This window comes from Sapajus apella, unplaced genomic scaffold (assembly GCF_009761245.1).
Source record: "Sapajus apella isolate SASKATOON/1434 unplaced genomic scaffold, GSC_monkey_1.0 scaffold80, whole genome shotgun sequence".
NCBI lineage: Eukaryota > Metazoa > Chordata > Mammalia > Primates > Cebidae > Sapajus > Sapajus apella.
In genome coordinates, this window is record NW_022437020.1 from 7,079,118 (window position 1) to 7,100,244 (window position 21,127).

Here is a 21,127-nt window from a genome sequence, read left to right on the forward strand (position 1 = left end):
ACCTATGATAGTAACTAGGTCAGCACCAACTATGTCCTGGGCAACCACTTCAATGGGTTGTCCGAACATTGGCCTCCACGGTTGGATAACCCAAACGCACTTTCCCGTGATGTCTTACACCTCCTTTCTTCAGTCTGGTGACTGTAATGTGAGCCCACCTTGTCAGTGGGAAGAGAAGTAACCAAGTGGTGATAGACAGTTCATGCTGGCCTCGGGAACAGCATGACACAGGACTGTCCTTGCATTCTCAAGCTGAAATGACACAAGAATCTGGAGACTGTGTGAGCCCATTACAAAGAGCCTATGCCGTAAGCAGAAGGCTTGCTCTTATAGCCCCAGCTGCCTGCACAAGAGGATTCACTGCAGGGAGCTCCCGAGGATCGAGGCTAGCACAGATGGAACCCACGCTTCGGTGGAGGAGACCCCACGGTCCACGTGCATGGAGAGTGTCTGCTGTGGCTTCACAGACCTCTTCACAAGCACCATCCTCTTAGTAAACACTCAAGGACACGTATTTATTCTGCTTATTTGGAGAAGAGATTGCTTTTCACAGACAAGTGAGTCATATGTTTAGTTCTAGCTAAACCTCAAATCCATTCCCACATTGATGGGATAACAAGCCAGAAAATCCAGACCAAGATGATAGATCTTTCAGAGTGACCCCTGCATCTTTCCTGGGTGTTATTGTGGGTCCCCCTACCCCCTACACGGCCCCCTAGCAGGTCTAGAGTCCTCAGCCCCTTCCAGGGTGCTCAACAGAACAGCCTCTCCAGCTTGTTTCCTGTTTATTTTTTTAAATAAGCTTTTTATTTAAAAATACATTTAGATGTACAGAAAAGTTGGGAAGAGAGCACAGAGTACATAGTCCTCAATTTTTCCCATTACTAACCTTGTACGTTAGTATGGTATATTTGTCACAGTGACAGAACCAGTATGAATATATTATCATTAAATAAAGTCCATAGTTTATTCAGGTTTCCTCAGTTTCCTCTAATGCCTCTTTTCTGTCCCAGAATCTCACCCGGAACCCCACATTCATAAGTCCTCAAGTCTCCTTAGCCTTGTCTTGGCTGTGGCCATTTCTCAGACATTCCTAGTTTTTGATGACCTTGACATTTCTGAAGAGTCTGGCCAGGAATTTATAGTTGGTTCCCCAGTTGGGATTCTTCTGCCTTTCTCATGATCAGACTGAGGTTAGGGGTAGGAAGACAGAGGTAAAGTGTCATTCTCATCCCAGGATCCAGGGCACACAGTACCATCATGACTTAGCACTGTCCATGATGACCTTGATCTCACTGGGCAGAGGGAGCATTTGTCAGGCCTCTCTACCACACAGTTACTCTTTTTTTTTTTTTTCCCCCTTTCAGACAGAGAGTCTCTCTGTCACCCAGGCTGGAGTGCAGTGGGGTGATCTCCGCTCACTGTAAGCTCTGCCCCCCAGGTTCAAGCAATTCTCCTGTCTCAGTCTCCTGAGTAGCTGAGACTACAGGCACGTGCCACCATGCCTGGCTAATTTTTGTATTTTTAGTAGTGATGGGGTTTCACTATATTGGCCAGGCTGGTCTCAAACTGACTTCAAGAGACCCACCCATCTCAGCCTCCCAAAGTCCTGGGTTTACAGGCGTGCGCCACCATGCCTGGCTGCCGTACAGTTACTCTTTGTCCCTACTTTTATCCAGTGCTCTTTGGAAGGAAGGAAGTCTACACAGCCCACACTCGAGTGGGGAGTTCCGCTCCACTTCAGGGCAGAGGACCTATATCAGTTACTGGGAGTGCAAGTGTGTGAGAGAGCTGACGCTTCCTCCCCGACCCACTTACTTGTCTGCTTATTTATGTAGTCATTTCTTTAGATCAGGATGGACTTATGGATATGTCTCAGATTTAGGAGTACGGCTTGTTTCCTTTTGAAGGTCTGTCTCCTCTGGGAACCTTTCCCTCTTCCCTCCTCCCTTTACTATCTTGGGACAATGCCTCCCTGATCATTCAGGTTCCTCTGCTCCAAGGGAAATGGCATGAGTCCACACTTGGTTTTTTATAGCTGTGTGTTTAGCTGTATTGAAAGTTAGACTAGGCAGGGCACGGTGGCTCACACCTGTAATCCTAGCACTTTGAGAGGCCAAGGCAGGCAGATCACAAGGTCAAGAGATCGAGACCATCCTGGCTGACATGGTGGAACCTCATCTCTACTAAAAATACAAAAGTTAGCTGGACATGCTGGTGCACACCTGTAGTCCCAGCTACTCTGGAGGCTGAGGCAGAGAGTGTCACTTGAACTGAGATAGCGCCACTGCACTCCAGCCTGGCAACACAGCAAGACTCCATCTGAAAAAGAAAAAGACTAAGTTGGGCACTTTTCATTTATTTATTTATCTTTATTTCCTTAAGTTTTGGGGGAACGGGTGGCATTTGGTTATATGACTAACTTCTTTAGTGGCGATATGTGAGATTTTGGTGCACCATCACCCAGGCAGTATGCATTGAACCTGATTTGTAGTCTTTCATCCCTCACCCACTTCTCTTTCCCCTCGAGTCCCCAAAGTCCACTGTATCATTCTTTTTTTTTTTTTTTTTTTTTTTTTGAGACGGAGTTTCACTCTTGTTACCCAGGCTGGAGTGCAATGGCGCGATCTCGGCTCACCACAACCTCCGCCTCCCGGGTTCAGGCAATTCTCCTGCCCCAGCCTCCTGAGTCGCTGGGATTACAGGCACGCGCCACCATGCCCAGCTAATTTTTTGTAGTTTTAGTAGAGACGGGGTTTCACCATGTTGACCAGGATGGTCTCGATCTCTTGACCTCGTGATCCACCCGCCTCGGCCTCCCACAGTGCTGGGATTACAGGCTTGAGCCACCGTGCCCGGCCCACTGTATCATTCTTATGCGGCCTCATAGCTTAGCCTCCACTAATGAACGGTGTTTGGTTATCCTCTCCCGAGTTACTTCTCTTAGAATAATGGTCACCAATCCCATCCAGGTTGCTGCAAATGCCATTAATTCATTTCTTTTTATGGCTGAGCAGTATTCCATCATATATATATATATGATGGAATATATATATATGAAATATATATATATGATGGAATATATATATATATATATGAATGAGATGAATCAATGAATGGATAGTTTCTTTATCCACTCATTGATTGATGGGAACTGATGGGAATTTGGGCTGGTTACACGTTTCTGCATTGCAAATTGTTGGGCACTTATTAAATAACCACACTACTTTTATATAGAAGTCTGTGCTGGGTTGCTGTGTGCATGTCCTTCTATTCTTGTTCCCATTGCCTATCGTATTTTATTGATGCAAAGAGCGAGGTGTTTTGTGTTTTTGTTTTGATTTTGGCATCCTGAAATCAGATGAATCTCACAGTCAGCTACATCTTAGGCTTTGTCATAGTTGAGCTTTTACTGTCTTGCTGGTTCCTACAATAATGCTTGGTATTTCATCTCTGGGACTTAGACTTGATGAAATCCATCACGTCCTTCCTGGGTTACCCAGTCTCTCAGCATGGAAAACACTCTGACCTGTTTATCTTGTTTCACAGAATCCAGACCAGAATCTTGAGGGCATTAGGGCTATATTTGCACTGCTATAAATGTGATAAAAAATAAATTCTGTGGCCGGGTGTGGTGGCTCATGCCTGTAATCCCAGCACTTTGGGAGGCCAAGGCAGGCAGATCACGATTATATATCTTGCAACACACACGGCCTAATGCCAGAGAAAAGGGCAGAAATAAGTGGGGCCCTGGAAATCAGGCAGGTTACTTAGGGCAGCAGAATGTCTAATTTGGACTAGGATTCAAAAGACAAATCTTAGTTCTTTTTCATTCTAAACAGTTTTTTGGGGGAAGAAACCTAAAAAAGGGAAGGCTACTGGGCAAGCCTTTTCATCTCCACCGTCACATCCACTCCTGTGGTACAACTCTTGAAAACGTCAGCTTTACATTAGGAATGCTACACCTAGGATTCCAAAATCCAGCATGCCTGCGTAGGCCTGCAGGCTGTGAGCTAGTTTGAGATGACATTAATCAGGTCCCTGGACTCTACACTGACATCTCTAATGACAGATGATTACCCCACACCTCAGAACAGCCTTGGGACCAGCCTTGGAAACTGCCTCTCCCAGTTTCGGGTTCCACTCTGGGCCCCAGTGCTCACACGCTGCACCTTCTCTCTCAGCAGGGAAGCATGTGTGCTGCTGTGTTTCCTCTCTTGCAGACATTTGCAAAACTATCTAGACAGGGGCTAATGAACCAAAAAGATCTCTGGAGGTGAAATTTCAGGCACTGAATCCCCTAGAGATGGGGAAATGGTTGGGGAGCCACAAGATGCATTTTGGGCAGCAGCCCTCAGCCAACAGCCTGCTGGGCTCACCCTATCTTTTGCCCAATTGCAAGACTATTCCTGACCTTTACCTCCCTGGGTAGCTGTGTTCTAGAGCTCACAATGTGGAGTCAGAAAGTCACATAGCAATTAGATATTAAGCATTCAGTGAACCATGGTCAATAAATAAAGAAGACATAATACATCCAAACCTTCATGCTTCTAATAACAGTGCTTCTAAAATACATTCAACAAAAACTAATAGAACTGCAAGGCGAATAGATAAATTCACAGTTATAGTCAATGATTTCAATACCCCTCTCAATAATGGACAGAACAAAAAGACTGAAAAGGATACGGTAGACTTGAATGACACTACCAACCTACCAGACCTCACTGACATTTACGGAACTCCTCCACCCAACACAGAACACAAACTCCTAAGTGCATAGGGAGCATTTGCCAAGATAGACTATACCCTGGGCCATAAAACAAGTCTGAATGAATGCAAAAGGATTCAAGTCACACAAAGTATGTTTTCTGGCCACAATGGATTTTAATTAGAAATCAATAACAGAAAGACATTTGGAAATTTCCTAAATATTTGAAAACCAAACATGATACTTCTAAATAAGCCATGGATTAAAGGAGACATAAAATGGAAATTAGCATTTTGAAATGCATGAAAGTTAAAACATGACATATGACATACTGTGTCATGCTGCTAAAGCAGAACTTAGAGGTAAATTTATAGCACTAAACAATATTATAAAAGAAGAAAGTTATCAAATCAGTGACCTTGATTTCTATCTTAAGAAACTAAACAAAGAAAAACAAATTAAACTCAAACTAAGAAGAAAGGTAATAGTAAAGATTAAAGCAGAAATCAATGAAGTGGCAGAAATATAAAAAAGAAACCAAAAACCAAAAGTTCGTTATTTTGAGAAAATTAATAAAATTGATAAACTTTGATTGATCAAGAAAAAAATAATAAAAGGAGAGAAACCATTACTATTAATTTTTAAATTTATTTACCATGGCCTGGCCTCCAGGCCTGGTTCCATACTCAAACTACTCTTACCAAAGTCACTACAGACCAGACCTTTTTTTTTTTTTTTTTTTTTGCCATTTTACCTGACCATTCTGGGGTCCTAATAATCCTTATGGTGGATACAGTATTGTTGGGCCCATTATACAGGTGAGGAGCATGAGGCCCAAGTTGACCAGGTCTTCCTTGTTTCTTCTCTTCTTAACTTGAAAGGCTGCTGTGATCATTCAGTGAAATAAAATAATAATCTGTAAAAATTTTTTCTTTTTATTTTTTATTGCCCTCCCACCGCCTGCACTCAGCTCCCAGCCCAGCCTCAGGAGGACTGTAAAAATTATTGTTGTTGTTGTTTTGTTTTGAGATGAAGCCTCACTCTGTAGCCCAGGCTGGAATGCAGTGGCGCGATCTCGGCTCGCTGAAACCTCTGCCTCCCAGGTCCTGATTCAAGCAATTCTCTTGCCGCAGCCTCCCGAATGGCTGGGATTACAGGCACACGCCCACCATGCCCAGCTAATTTTTGTATTTTTAGTAGAGGCAGGATTTTACCACGTTGGCCAGGCTCGTCTTGAACTCCTCACCTCATGGTCCGCCCACCTCAGCCTCCCTAGGTACTGCGATTACAGGCATGAACCACCAAGCCTGGCCAAAAATTTAGTATCTTTTTTTTTTTTTTTTTTTTTTTTTTGAGACGGAGTTTCGCTCTTGTTACCCAGGCTGGAGTGCAATGGCGCGATCTCGGCTCACTGCAACCTCCGCCTCCTGGGTTCAGGCAATTCTCCTGCCCCAGCCTCCTGAGTCGCTGGGATTACAGACACACGCCACCATGCCCAGCTAATTTTTTTTTTGTATTTTTAGTAGAGACGGGGTTTCACCATGTTGACCAGGATGGTCTCGATCTCTTGACCTCGTGATCCACCCGCCTCGGCCTCCCACAGTGCTGGGATTACAGGCTTGAGCCACCGCGCCCGGCAAAAATTTAGTATCTTTACAAAAATTTTCATATATTTACTAACGTGTCCAAGATGCAGCAAATCAACGTAATCTATTCATGAGCTTCCCTTACCAAGACCATTCCCTCTTCCCACCAGGTCACCATGCTCAGGCCTCAGCCACCAGAAAATTGTGGAGTTGCCACTGCCCTTCCTTGCCTCTTCTCTTCCTGGAAACACATCTATGTGTTGACTGTTCTGGGTTGCAATATAGCATTTATATGGGAATAATTGCAATCCAAAATGACTTCTCTTTAGGACACCTCAAATCCTGAGACATTTGTAGTAAACCAGCAGCTCAAATACTGTTATGCTTCAGATTGTATTGCTGTGATCTGAGAAAATGACTTAAGCCTGTGATTCCGTAGAACTCTAGAAGGCTTTCAGATATGGAAAAGAGTAGGCCTAGTTAAAATCCCAACTTAATTATTATCCCTGGGGAATGTTAGCCTGAGTTAAATGACTTGAATTTAGTCTTCCTTCAGAGCAAACTTTTAGTCAGGTTAAAAAAAAGTTGGTGGGGGAGGGTGATGGTGAAAGCTGTAATTTTTTTAAAAATTGTGATAAAATGCATATTGATAGATAACATTAAATTTACCATTTTAACCCTTTTAAGTGTATAAGTAAGGGCATTAAGTACATTTACATTGTTGTGCAACTGTCATTACTCTCATGTCTAGAACTTTTCGTCGTCCCACACCAATACTCTGTATTCACTTACAATAACCCTCCATGCCTTCCTTGCCCCAACATCTGGTAATCATTATTATATTTTCTTTCTCTAAGAATTTGGCTATTCTAGGTACTTCCTATAAGTGGAATCACACAACATTTGTCTTTTTTTTTTTTCAGTCTGACTTACCTCACTGTATATCTTTTCAATTTTTCTTAACACATAATAATTGTACATATTTATTTATTTGAGACGGAGTCTCGCTCTGTCACCCAGGCCGGAGTCCAGTGGTGTGATCTTGGCTCACTGCAACCTCCACCTCCCAGGTTCAAGCAATTCTTCTGCCTCTGCCTCCCGAGAAGCTGGAATTACAGGCATATGCCTCCACCCCCAGCTAATTTTTTGTATTTTTAGTAGAGATGGGGTTTCACTAAGTTGGCCAGGCTGGACTCGAATGCCTGACCTCATAATCCACTTGCCTTGGCCTCCCAAAGTACTGGGATTACAGGCTTGAGCCACCACGCCAAACCCCTCATTAATTTTTTAGAGTAGTTGAGTAGAATTGGTATCAGTTCATTAAATGTTTGGTAGAATTCAGCAGTGAAGCCATCAGGTCCTGGGCTTTTCTTTGATGGGAGACTTTTTATTACTGATTCAATCTGTTACTCATTATCAGTCTGTTTAGGTTTTTTATCTTTTCATGGTTCAATCTTGGTAGGTTGTATGTGTCCAGAAATTTATTTGTTCTCCTTTTTTTTTTTTTTTGAGACATGGTCTTACTCTGTCACCCAGGCTGGAGTGCAGTGGCATGATCTCAAGCATTCCTCCTACCTCAGCCTCCTGAGTAGCTAGGATTATAGGCATGCACCACGTGCCTAGCTAATTTTTGTATTTTTTTTTTTTTTTTAGTACAGACAGGGTTTTGCCATGTTGTCCTTGTCTTGAACTCCTAGGTTCAAGATATCTGCCCACCTTGGCATCCCAAAATGCTAGGATTATGCTAGGATTGTAGGCATGAGCCACTTTGCCCAGCCCATTTCTTCTGTATTTTCCAACTTGTTGATTTATAGTTGTTCATTAGATGTCTGATGATCCTTTGTATTCCTGTGGTATCGATTGCAATGTCCCTTTTTTCATCTCCAATTTTATGTGTTTAGGTCTTCTCTCTTTTTTCTTAGTCTAGCTAAAGGTTTGTTGATTCTATTTATCTTTTAAAAAAAACGCCTATTCATTTCAGCAATCTTTTGTATTTTATTAGTTTCAATTTTTATTTCTGCTCTGATCTTTATTATTTCTTTCCTTCTACTAACATGTGGTTTGGTTTGTTAGTGGCAGTTCCTTTAAGTACATCATTAGGCAGATTATTTGAAGTCTTTCTCTCTTTTTGATGAAAGCATTTATTGCTATAAACTTCTTTCTTAGAATTATTTTTGCTGACTCCCATAGGTTTTGATATATTGTGTTTCCATTGCCATTTGTCTCAAGAAATGTTTTAAACTTTCTTTTTAATTTCTTCATTGGCTCATTCATTGTCCAGAAGCATGCTGTTTAATTTCCATGAATATGTGCAGTTTCCAACATTCCTTCTGTTATTGATTTCTAGTTTTAGTCCATTGTGGTCAGAAAAGATACTAGGTATAATTTTAATTTTTCAAAATTTGTTACTTGTTCTGCAGCCTAACACATGGACTATTCTGAAGAATGATCCATGTGCTGTTGAGAAAAAAAAGTGTATTCTGCAGCTGTTGGATGAAGTGTTTTGTAAACGTCTGTTCTTTCCATTTGGTCTGGAGTGCAGTTTAACTCTAATGTTTCTTTATTGATTTTCTGTCTGGATGATTTGTTCCTTGCTGAAAGTGGAGTATCAAAGTTTCCTGCTATTACTGGTTGCAGTAAATCTCTCCCTTTAGGTCTATTAATATTTGTTTTATATATTCAGGTGCTCTGGTGTCAGGTGCATATACATTTATAATAGCTATATCCTCTTGCTTTATTGATCCTTTTATCATTATATAATGTTCTTCTGTGTCCTTTTTTTCACCATTCTTGACTTAAAGCCTATTTTATCTGATATAAGTATAGCTACTCCTCCTCTTTTTTGGTTTCTGTTTGCATGGAATTTCTTTTGTCATCTCTTCATTTTTAGTCTGTGCATATCTTTTTAGGTAAAGTGAGTCTCTTGTAGACAAGCTTTGTGGACAACATATAGTTGAATCTTGCCAGACACTTGAAAAATATTCAGTTTTGGGGAGGTCCATTGCTAGGGCTTTGTAGATAGCATATGGTTGGATCTTGTTTTTATTTTTTTTCAAAATCCATTCAGTGGCACTGCATCTTTTAATTGGATAATTTAATCCATTACATTCAAGGTTATTATTGATAGGCAAGTGTTTACTGCCATTTTGACACTTATTTTCTGGTTGCTTTGTAGATCCTTTCTTCCTCTCTTACTATCTTTATTTGTGATTAAGTGATTTTCTTTAGTAGATGTTTTTATTCCATGCTGTTTATTTATTTAATTTATTTTTTGAGTTTTGCTCTTGTTGCTCTGGCTGGAGCGCAATGGCATGATCTCAGTTCACTGCAACCTCCACCTCACAGGTTCAAGTGAGGCGTCCCAAATAACTGGGATTACAGGTATTTGCCATCACGCCTGGTTAAGTTTTGTGTTTTTAGAAGAAACAGGGTTTCGCCATGTTGGCCATACTGTTGTCTAACTCCTGACCTCAAGTGATCCACCTGCATCAGCCTCACAAAGTACTGGTATTACAGGTGTGAGCCACCATGCTTGTCCCATGCTATTTATTTTTCATGTATCTCTAATAGGTTTTTGTTTTGTGGTTACCATGAGGTTTACAAAAAATTTGATAGTTTTTTTTTTTTTTTTTTTTTTTTTTTGAGACGGAGTTTCGCTGTTGTTGCCCAGACTGGAGTGCAATGGCACGATCTCGGCTCACCGCAACCTCCGCCTCCTGGGTTCAAGCAATTCTCCTGCCTCAGCCTCCCGAGTAGCTGGGACTACAGGCACGCACCATCATGCCCAGCTAATTTTTGTATTTTTAGTAGAGACGAGGTTTCACCTTGTTGACCAGGATGGTCTCGATCTCTTGACCTCGTGATCCACCCGCCTCGGCCTCCCAAAGTGCTAGGATTATAGGTGTGAGCCACCGCGCCCGGCCAAAATTTGATAGTTATAATGGTGTTTTTTTTTTTTTTTTTTCTTTTGAAATGGAGTCTTGCTCTGGAGTACAGTAGTGCAATCTCGGCTCACTGCAACTTCCACCTCCTGGGTTCAAGTGATTCTCCTGCCTCAGCCTCCCAAGTAGCTGGGATTACAGTCATGTGCCACTATGCCTGGCTAAGTTTTATATTTTGGTAGAAATGGGGTTTTACCATATTGGCCAGGCTGGCCTCAAACTCCTGGCTTCAAGTGATCCACCCACCTCAGCCTCCCAAAATGCTGGGATTAGAAGCATTAGCCACCATGCCTGGCCCCTTCACACTTTGAATATCAAATACCACTCCATTCTGAACTACAGAGTTTTTGCTGAGAAATCTTTTGAAAGCCATATCATGGCCCTATTGAACATGATACCTTTCTTTTCTCTTGCTGCCTTGAGTATTCTTTGTATTTGATATTTGCTGGTTGTATTATGATGTGCCTTGGGAAATTATTCTTTTAGTTGAATTTGATTGGTGATCTCTAGCTTCCTGTACCTGGATGCCGTTGTTTTCCTCCAGATTTGGGAAATCTTCAGCCATGTTTTTTTTTTTTTTTTTTTTTTTTTTTTTTTAAAGTATTCTTTCTAGGCCTTTTCTCTCTTGTCTCCTTCAGGAATTCCAATCATGTGGAGGTTAGTTCTCTTGATGGTGTCTTATAATTCTCATTGGCCGCCTTTGCTCTTTTTTATTCTTAATGTTTTCTTCTTCTCTGATTGGGTAACTTCATATGTTCTATTTTCAAGCACTCTGAATCTTTTTTCTGCTTGACCAAGTGTACTGTTGAAACTTTCTAATAAGCTTTTTAGTTCACTTACTACATTCTTTATTTCTAGGATTAAAACATTATTTATTTGTCAAATTTCTCACTTTGTTCCCGGATTGTTTTCCAAATTTTATTTAGTGTTTTACTCATAGGTTTTTATGATTCCTTGAACTTCTTTAAGAGAATTATTCTGAAAACTCTGTCAGACACTTCACAGATACTCAGTTTTGGGGAGGTCAAACGCTAGGACTTTGTTGATTTCTTTTGGTGGTGTCACATTTCCCTGAGTTTTTACAATCCTTGTGTCTTTACATTAATGCCTGTGAACTTGAGAAGACAGCCACTTATTACAGTTTTTGCATGTGTTCTTTGATGTTAGACCTATTCTTGTTAATATCAGAACTTAAACACTGGACTGTTGTTTCCTCCTGTTCTGGGGAGGACTTATAGTAAATACCAGAACTAAAATACTGCACTAGAACTTGTTGCTCTGTCATTGTTTCCCAGTCTGGGGAAGACAAGCAGGCACAGGAACTGCATCCCAGCCTTTAGGTTGTTTCAAGGCCAGGGGAAGCCTCCCCGTGAACACCCGGGCTTTGTGGAAAAATCTAGCTAGAGATTCAGACCTTCCCACCAATTGTGTTCTTTGTGATGCTGTCTTGCCAACCAGGCCTTTAATGTGGTGTCCTTGATGATTTGAGTGCCGCATAGCCACCAAGATTGACATTCTAGTTGCTGTGGTCAGTGCCCACTCTTTGTCCCCAATGCACCCCAAGTGGTTCAGCCCTCCTTGCACTCCCAGTGGTTCCCACAGAATGGGACTGGAGTAGAATCATGAAGATTCTCAGACTGGTGGGAAGATTGAATGTTCACCTCCAATTCCCTCCTCTCACCTCAGCAACCATAGGTCTAGGGAAATGCTCTGTGAGTGATACTATCCTGGCTTGGGGGAGGGATACCACAGTCTGAAATGACTGCTTCTTACTGGTTGCAGCTTCTCTTGACTCTGCAGGACCAGAGGGTTTCTCTGCTTCTACTTTTTGTTCTGGTTTATTTAGGGTGGCATTCTTGTCTTTAAAAAGTTTCTAGTGGTATTTTTGTGGGAGGAGTGGTGCCAGCGGATCTTCTCTTTTGTCATCTTAATGATGTCATGCTCTATAAATATTTATTTTTCCCACATTTGCCACTGAACTTGGGTAATTTCCCTACCCCATGGCAATGTTCTCTGTATCTGCCCCTTCCTCTCTCTCCTCTGTCCTGGTCACCAGTTTGTCTTCAGTACCTAGCATGGGCCTAGCACATGGTAGAGGCAAAATTAATATTTGTTGAAGGAATATCATTGTTTAAAAAAGTTTAGGCCAGGTGTGGCGGCTCACACCTGTAATCCCAGCACTTTGGGAGGCTGAGTCGGGTGGATCACAAGGTCAGGAATTTGAGACCAGCCTGGCCAAAATAGTGAAACTGTGTCTCTACTAAAAATACAAAAATTAGCCAGGCATGGTAGTTCATGCCTGTAATCCCAACTACTTAGGAGGCTGAGGCAGGGAATTGCTTGAACCCAGGAGGCGGAGGTTGCAGTGAGCCGAGATCATGCCACTGCACTCCAGGTTGGGCAACAGTGAGGCTTCATCTAAAAAAAAAAAGTTGATATTTCTGAGGAAGCGAAAAGATGCATCTTACTTTTAACAATATGTGTTGTTATTTAGTCCAAGTACAAAAACCCTCTAAACACCAAAAAGAAACATTTAAAAAATCAGATTGTAATTCACCACCTAGAAAGAACTCTGAGTATAGTGCACTTCCTCACAATCTTTATTATAATGCTCTGTGTCAGTTATCTATGGCTGCAAATTAAGCCAATCTGAAACTTAGCAGTATCAAAAAACCACTATTCTTTCTCCTGGCTCTGCAGGTCCACTGGGCTCAGCAGCACAGTTCTTCTGCTTATCTTTCTTGGGGCTTTCAGGTGGTTGCAGTGAGATTGAGGCAGAGGTGGAGTCATAGGGGCTTGACTCAGGTGTGAGGACAGCAGGGCCTTTGTCCCTTGCCCTGTGATCTCTCCTTGAGGTCTCCACAGCAGGGTAGCCAAATGTAGAAGCTGCCAGGCCTTCTTACACTTAGGCCCCAAACTGGCTGAATTCTGTTGGCTAAAGTGAGTCATAGGCCAGCCCTTTCTTACACAGCTCTTTCCTGCAGACCCTTCTAACCTTTATCCTTCAGGCCTTTTACAATATTTCCTACATCACTGCCTCTTTGAGGATCCTCAGTCATTTCCAAAGTGGGGCTTTCAAGGTAATCCACTGGGGTATAGGAAAAAATGTAGTATTAGGATTTTCATTTCTGTGCTTTTAAAATCGTGATTAAAAAACACATAATATAAAATTTAAAACAACCATTTTAAAGTATATAGTTCAATAGTGTTAAGTGTGTTCACATTGTTAGGCAACCGATCTCTAGAACCTTTTGTCTTGCAAAACCAAGATGTACCCATTGGATAATGCCTCCCCATTTCCTCCTCTTTCTAGCCCCTGGTAACTACTATTTTACTTTCTGTTTCTATGAATTTGACTATTTTAGATATCTCATGTAAGTGGAGCCATACAGTGTATGTATTTTTGTGACTGGCTTATTTCATTTAGCATCATATCCTCAAGGTTGTGGCATGTGACAGGATTTCCTTCTTTTTCTTATTACCTATTTTTTCGAGATGGAGTCTCACTCTGTTGCCCAAGCTGGAGTGCAGTGGTGTGATCTTGGCTCACTGTAACCTCCCCTTTCGGGGTTCAAGCAATTTTCCTGCCTCAGCCTCCTGAGTAGTTGGGATTACAGGCATGTGACACCATGCCCAGCTAATTTTTGTAATTTTAATAGAGATGGGGTTTTGCCATGTTGGCCAGGCTGGTCTCAAACTCCTGACCTCAAGTGATCCACCTGCCTTGACCTCCCTAAGTGCTGGAATTACAGGTGTGAGCCACCGCGCTCTGCCGGTTCCTTCTTTTTAAAAACTGAATAATGTTTTATTGCATGTATTTACCACATTTTCTGTATCAATTTATCTTTTGATAGACACTTGGGTTCTTTCCACCTCTTGGCTATTGTGAATAATGTTGAAGTGAACAAGGTGTGCAAATATCTCTCTGAGATCCTGATTTCAGTTCTTTTTAGTATATACCCAGAAGTGGAGTTGCTGGATCAGAACCTACTTCTGGGTTTAATTTTTTGAGGAGCCGCCATACTGTTTTCCATAATGGCGGCTCCATCTTACATTTCTACCAGCAGTGCTCAAGGACTCTGATTTATCCACATCCTCACCAACATTTGTTCTTCTCTGGCTTTTGATAGTGGGCATCCTAATGGGTGTGAATTTCTATAGTTTTAGTCTATAAAAAGTAAGAAAGAAGTTACCCTTTGCCAGCATGTCATGGCTGGACTGACATTGACACTATACCTTGCGTTGTTTGTCCTTAGGTCCCCAGAAAGGCATGGCTTCCTGAGGGAAGAGGAGCTTTGCACCCTTGGGGAAAGGGGTGCTGTGGTGATAGACAGGTCCTCCCTCTTTGATTCACTTTTAATGTATTACAAAGTGTTTCAGCCCAGCTAATGGGTTTCAGGGTTAGATTATCCTGTTTTAACTAAACGAATCCTCAGATTATGACCAAGGAATCTTCATAAAAACGATATGCAAAAAAAAAAAAAAAACGCAGATAGAAGAAAACGTTAAGAATGCAAATCTGAGCAAACCATGAGAAAACGGCTGAGTGGCACTTCTCCTACACCTCATAGGAGCTCTTTGTCAGCCCATTTCAATATAAAAACAATGGTAAGCTGAGAAGTTGGCCGAAAAGGAAGGACTAAGAAAACTACTTAAAAAATATATTTATATCCATTTATTAACAAGAAGCCCACTTGAAGTGCGTATTGTGCCTTGAGACATCAAGACATGAGCTAATGGCAGTGTGCATGCATGCACACTTATGCATGCTAGAATTTGTTTTATATTTTCTTTTTTAACGTTTATTTTTATTTTTTTGAGACGAAGTCTTGCTCTGTCGCCAGGCTAGAGTGCAGTGGCACAATCTCGGCTCATTGCAAACTCTGTCCCCCGAGTTCAAGCGATTCTCCTGCCTCAACCTCCTGAGTAGCTGGCACTATAGGCGCATGCCCACACACTCAGCTAGTTTTTGTATTTAGGAGAGACGGGGTGTCACCTTGTTGGCCAGAATGGTCTCCATCTCTTGATGTTGTGATCTGCCTGCCTTGGCCTCCCAGAGTGTTGGGATTACGGGCATGAGCCACTGTGCCTGGCCAGTTTTTTTAATTAGTAGGGCAAGTGATCAAAAATATCTGGAGACAACCACTCCAGAAAGAGGATTGGGAATTACGGCATTGCTGTCTTTCCTTCCTGGATTTCTCAGGGAAGATGACCTGTAATTTAGAAGAATAACCTAAAGGGTACCAGGAGTGGTCTGGGACAAGTGTCATATCTGGAGGATGGAATTTGGCATTGCTAAGGAAAAGAGTGATCTTTAACCAGCATTCCAGGACTCCTCTGGGGTGCACGCAGGGGCCTCAAACCTCCTATCTGCAATCTTTGGACAAGCCAGATAGCCTGGCTTGGCCATCATCTGTCTGAGGAAGCATTCTCCCGAGTGCCCCGAAATGCCAGGAAAGTGATCAGGAAAAACTGAGGCACTAATTGAAAACCATCTTGATGAGAAGCACAGCTCCTGGTGGCAGGAAAGGGCTGGGCCTTTTGGAGATGGTGTTACCTTCCTAACTTGACCTTTACTAACAGTGAAATGCACAGCTCTGAGCTGTAACGCTGATTGTTTTCTTCCTTGCAAACTGTTGGCTGTTTGGGCAGGAGGGTGCTGCCTGACTCTGGGGCTCCACAGCCCTTCACCTCCCTGTTCTGTCTCTCTCTCCGAATCTCTCTCTCTCTCAATCCGTGTGTGTGTGTGTGTGTGTGTGTGTGTGTGTGTGTGTGTGTGTGTGTGTGTGTGTGTGTGTGTGTGTGTGTGTGTGTGTATCTCACCTAAACCTATAGCTTTTGCTGCCCCAGACACGGCAGTGTCTTCCCAGAAGCCTATGTGCTCTAGACATACAGTAGCCAAGGGTCCAGCCCCCTTGGGCACTTCAAACTCAGCAGGACCCAAATCACTGCCATGATATCCCCAGCCCAGCTCCACCTCCTCCTATATCCCTTTAGGAGACAGCTCTGGCTCACTAGCTCCTTGAGTAATTTTTTTTTTTTTTTTTTTTTTTTGAGATGGAGTCTCGCTCTCACACAGGCTGGAGTACAATGGGGTGATCTCAGCTTACTGCAACCTCCACCTCCCGGGTTCAAGTGATTCTCCTGCCTCAGACTCCCAAGTAGCTGGGACTACAGGTGCCCACCACCATGCCTGGCTAATTTTTTGTATTTTTAGTAGAGATGGGGTTTCACCATGTTAGCTAGGATGGTCTCGATCTCCTGACCTCTTGATCTGCCTACCTGGACCTCCCAAATGCTGGGATTACAGGCTTAAGCCTCCGTCCCAACCAAGTATAACCTTTCTATGGCCACCTATTTTCCTAAGAATAAAGTTCACCCTGAGTCAGGCACTCAGTCTGGCTTCCACAGACCACTCCAGTTCCTGTTCCCAGCCATCCCTGGTGCATAGTGCTCCCTGGCATACCATGGTGGAGGTGGTGGCTTCCTTGTCAAAATACCTGGGGATGCTGTTAGAGTCCAGGGGTGCAAAATGTCCTGTCCTGAGACAGGCAAGACACAGGGAGGAAGCCTTCAGCCTTGCAAGGAGCACCAGGTCACGCCGCGTTCCCCAAAGGCCTCAGGTTCTGAGGGTCTCTTCTGCCCTTGCAGTTTCCCCCGCCTGCCATGCCCTTCCCCAGCATCTCCACCTGGCTCACTCCTACCTGTCCACAGACCTCGCCTGCATCCCCCTCGGCCAACACAGCTGTCAGACGCGCCTCTCTTGCACCCCCTCCTGGACATGTGCCTCTTTGTGCATTTGCATCTCGGATGGGAACCGTGGCTCTCTTCTTAGCCCCTTGCCACTTTGTGAGCTCCTTGAGGACAAAGGCCAGGCCAAGGAAGACCCCTGGAAGTGGACCCCAAGGGTTGAGATTTCAGGGACTCCTGGTGCCCCCCCATCAACCGAGGCAAGTCCACCTGCCGCTTTCTGCAGGAGTTCTCCAGGCTGGGCCTGGGGAATGACACGGAGGTGCAGCTGTGGGCTCTGGAGCTGCCTGTAGATGACAGGGAGGCTAAGCGGAGCGTCACCCGGATCTGGGAAGATCATCAACCACAAGTAAATGATGGCCGGAGGCAGCAGGGCCAGGGCTGGCGATGTGGTGGAGCTGGAGCCTGGCCTCAGGGGCCCAGTTCTAGGGTTGATGGCTGATGTGCATCAACAGGTCCCACCAGTCATGCGAGGTCACAGCTGATTGTGTAAAAATCAATCTGGGACTGTTTGTAAAAGTTTAGGCCAAAATATGGAGTAGGTGTTAGTAGGAAACCTGGAGAGGCCGGGTGTGGAGGCTCATGCCTGTAATCCTAGCACTTTGGGAGGCCACGGCAGGCGGATCACCAGGTCAAGAGTTCAAGACCAGCCTGACCAACATGGTGAAACCCCATCACTACTAAAAATATAAAAATGAGCCAGGCGTGGTGGTGTATGCCTGTAATCCTAGCTACTCGGGAGGCTGAGGCAGGAGAATCCCTTGAAACCGGGAGGCGGAGGTTGCAGTGAGAGCAGTGAGCCAAGATTGTGCCGCTGCACTCAGCCTTGGTGACAGAGTGAGACTCCGTCTCAAAAAAAAAAAAAAAAAAAAAAAAAAAAAACCTGGAGAGAAAGTAGGAGGAAATGAAATGGACGTATTAATCCTAGCCAGGACCCAAAAATAGTTTCCACCTAAGGAAGAAGCCCTTGGGTTGGGCCCCACCCATGCCCATGAGGGGCAGGTAGGTTGTGAAGGTCAACATGAGGCAAGGACCTCTGTGCTCAGGGAACAATCAGAAGGGTGGCCAACCTGGGGGAGGCCCATCCTCATAGCACCCAGCCCATTTTATCTAGATATAATTACTGTATTAAAAAACGGGGCCGGGTGCGGTCACTCACGCTTGTAATCCCAGCATTTTGGGAGGCCGAGGGAGGTGGATCACCTGAGGTCGGGAGTTTGAGACCAGCATGATCATTATGGTAAAACCCTGTCTCTACTAAAAATACAAAAAAATTAGCCGGGCATGGTGGTGGGCACCTGTAATTCCAGTTATTTAGGAGGCTGAGGCAGGAGAATCGCTTGAACCTGGGAGGTGGAGGTTGCAGTGAGCCGAGATCACGCCACTGCACTTTAGCCTAGGCAACAGAGTAAGACTCCATTTCAAAAACAAAAAAACACCAGTACAACCCTACCCCGCCACCAAAAAAAAGTCCCCAAACAAGGACCAGATGATGAGGTTAATAAAACATACAACATCAAGCCATTCAGACAGTACTCCAGATGTCTTGATAAAATACTTGGGCAGCTGTTTTTCAAAAAGGAAAAATAATCAGTTTGAATAAATTCTAACAAGATTTCATTGGACTGCTACTAACTTCCTTTATTAAAGTTTCATTTTAAAAATTATGCAGGAGGCAGGCATGGTGGCTCACGCCTGTAATCCCAGCACTTTGGGAGGCCAAGGCAGGCGGATCACTTGAGGTCAGGAGTTCAAGACCAGCCTGGCCAATATGGTGAAACCCTGTCCCTACTAAAAATACAAAAATGAGCTGGGTGTGGTGGTGCATGCCTGTAATCCCAGCTACTCAGGAGGCTGAGGCAGGAGAATCGCTTGAACCTGGGAGGCAGAGGTTGCAGTGAGCCAAGACTGCCACTGCACTCCAGCCTGGGTGACAGAGCTAGACTCTGTCTCACAAAAAAAAAAATAATAATAAAATTAAATACAGTAAGAAGATACAGGATTCCACCAAAATACAAAGCGCCTCCTGTGGTAGCCTCACCACTTAACAGCTTGCTTCTCCTCCCTCCAGCCCCCGCCCCCCCGCCACAAAAAGAGAATACATTACTCTGTAAGAATAGTTTGAAATAAAAAGTAATTTAATGTGCTGCAGCATGAGTTTTTATTCAGCTAAAAGAATCCAGCTGTTTTTCATTTCAGCCATATTAGTTAGGCGACCCTGGTGTGGGGGACCATGGGGCTTCTGGTGGATTTGGGGTTTGAGATGTTTGCATGGAGCTGCACTCTCTCCAGGAGTAGTCCTTCTGCACATCTGGTGAGCCGGGTGGGCCTCATTCTCCTGGGGTCTCTGCTGTCGCCTGTTCACACAGCTCGCCTTGCACATGGGCATGGACACCTCTGCCAAGGCGATCATTCTGGAACAGTCTAGCAAGAACTGAGGCTACTGGGACGCTGACATCCGGGGCTTCTGGCCCGAGGGCAGCGTGTGCCTACCTGGCGGCCCAGATGTTCTGGAGTCAGGGGTCTGCATGAAGGCGGTCTGCAAATGCGGAGCTGTGGAGGATGTAGAGGTCATCTTTTCCCCAGATGCGGGCAGCTATGCTCTGTGGGTGTTAGAACTCTGAGCAGGTAGGAGAGAAGCAGTGGCCTTCAGCGTTCCCCTGACCTCCAAGAAGCCATCCTGTACCGTCCAGCTGGCCACTTGGCTGTCCGGCGCCACCCCCAGTTTCCCTGTCTTTGCTGTGTATAGGTCAGCACAGTTGCTTGCACCTTGCCTGTGGTTTCATTTGTGAGACCTCCCTGTGGACACATGGTCTTTCGTGTGTTGATCTAGGAGAAGGCATAGGAAGGCAGACATCCAGAGCCACTAACATTTCCTGAATGTTTTCTCATTTTGATTTCTGGGGTGACTGAAGTTGTGAGTTAACTATGCCAATGCAGCCCCAGATAAAGATTGATTTACCTTTGTTTCTCCAGACTCTGATCCCCAGTGGGTGGTTTCCGCTTCCCCCGAGGAATGAATAAGTCACTCAATGAAGACATGAATGAGAGGGATTCATGGCCGGGCGCGGTGGCTCTTGCTTGTAATCCCAGCACTTTGGGAGGCCAAGGCGGGTGGGTCATGAGGTCAAGGGATCGAGGCCATCCTGGCCAACATGGTGAAACTCCGCATTTACTAAAATACAAAAAAAATTTGCTGGGCATGGTGGTGCGCGTCTGTAGTCCCAGCTACTTGGGAGGCTGAGGCAGGGAAATCACTTGAACCCAGGAGGCAGAGGTAGCAGTGAGCCGAGATTGCACCACTGCACTCCAGCTTGGCGACAGAGCAAGACTCCATCTCAGAAAAAAAAAAAAAAGATAGGGATTCACTGGAATGTAGGTGTCATGGGCTGGTTGGTGGAAATATGACCCCTTTCTGTCTTGGCCACTTGCTGGTCATGAGGCTAAGAGCCAGGCTCTCCCCAGCTCATCCCTGGCACCATGTTCTCTCTGAGGTGAAACAACACAGCCTAAGTCTCCCTTGGATGGCAGTCCTTCCTTCTCTGCTTTGTGGGTGTTGCATTGCCACTTCTGCTTATGTTTCACTGAGGTTAGAGGCTGGTCCAGGAATTAATGTGGCATTTCCTGTGGTTGTAGATTCGTCTGTGATTATACCTATTACCTCTTTCTGCATCATGGAAAGGGCTGCACGGCACTCGTTAATGTCCCTCCACTGTCACACAGGCTCCCAACCACTCTGCTGGGAAGAGCCTTGCAAGTCATCATCCAGGAAATGCTGGAGGAGTGTGGGAAAACCCAGGTGCAAAGCCTGGTTCAAAGAAAACTCAACCATGGTCGTTCCAGCTAAAGGGAACTGACCGGGGGATTGCTCCTTTAGAGAACATTAATTGTTTCGATCCTGAGTGTACTGTTCAACTGTGCATTGAGAAATTTTTTCAAAAATTGCTTGTCAGACAAAGGGGTAAAAACTCCGAATCAGCCCAACAAAATCATGAAGGGTTATTTTATTGTCGGGAGAAAGAACACTCTGGAAGGTAGACATTTCACAAGGAATAAACTAGCTTCAGTTATGGTTTTCATGACAATAAAATTAAATACGAGGCAGGGTGCGGTGGCTCACGCCTGTAATCCCAGCACTTTGG

At 44.2% G+C, this 21,127-nt stretch overlaps 1 protein-coding gene across 1 annotated transcript; it reads left to right on the plus strand.

The window, feature by feature from the left end:
- The first annotated feature begins 109 nt into the window (after positions 1-109).
- PGPEP1L (pyroglutamyl-peptidase I like) lies at positions 110-20,909 on the plus strand. The gene is given in 6 exon segments (XM_032252875.1): positions 110-177; positions 334-493; positions 17,212-17,334; positions 19,355-19,590; positions 20,622-20,769; positions 20,771-20,909. Coding segments are annotated over 6 exon segments (807 nt in total). The 3' UTR covers positions 20,843-20,909.
- The last annotated feature ends 218 nt before the right edge of the window (positions 20,910-21,127 follow it).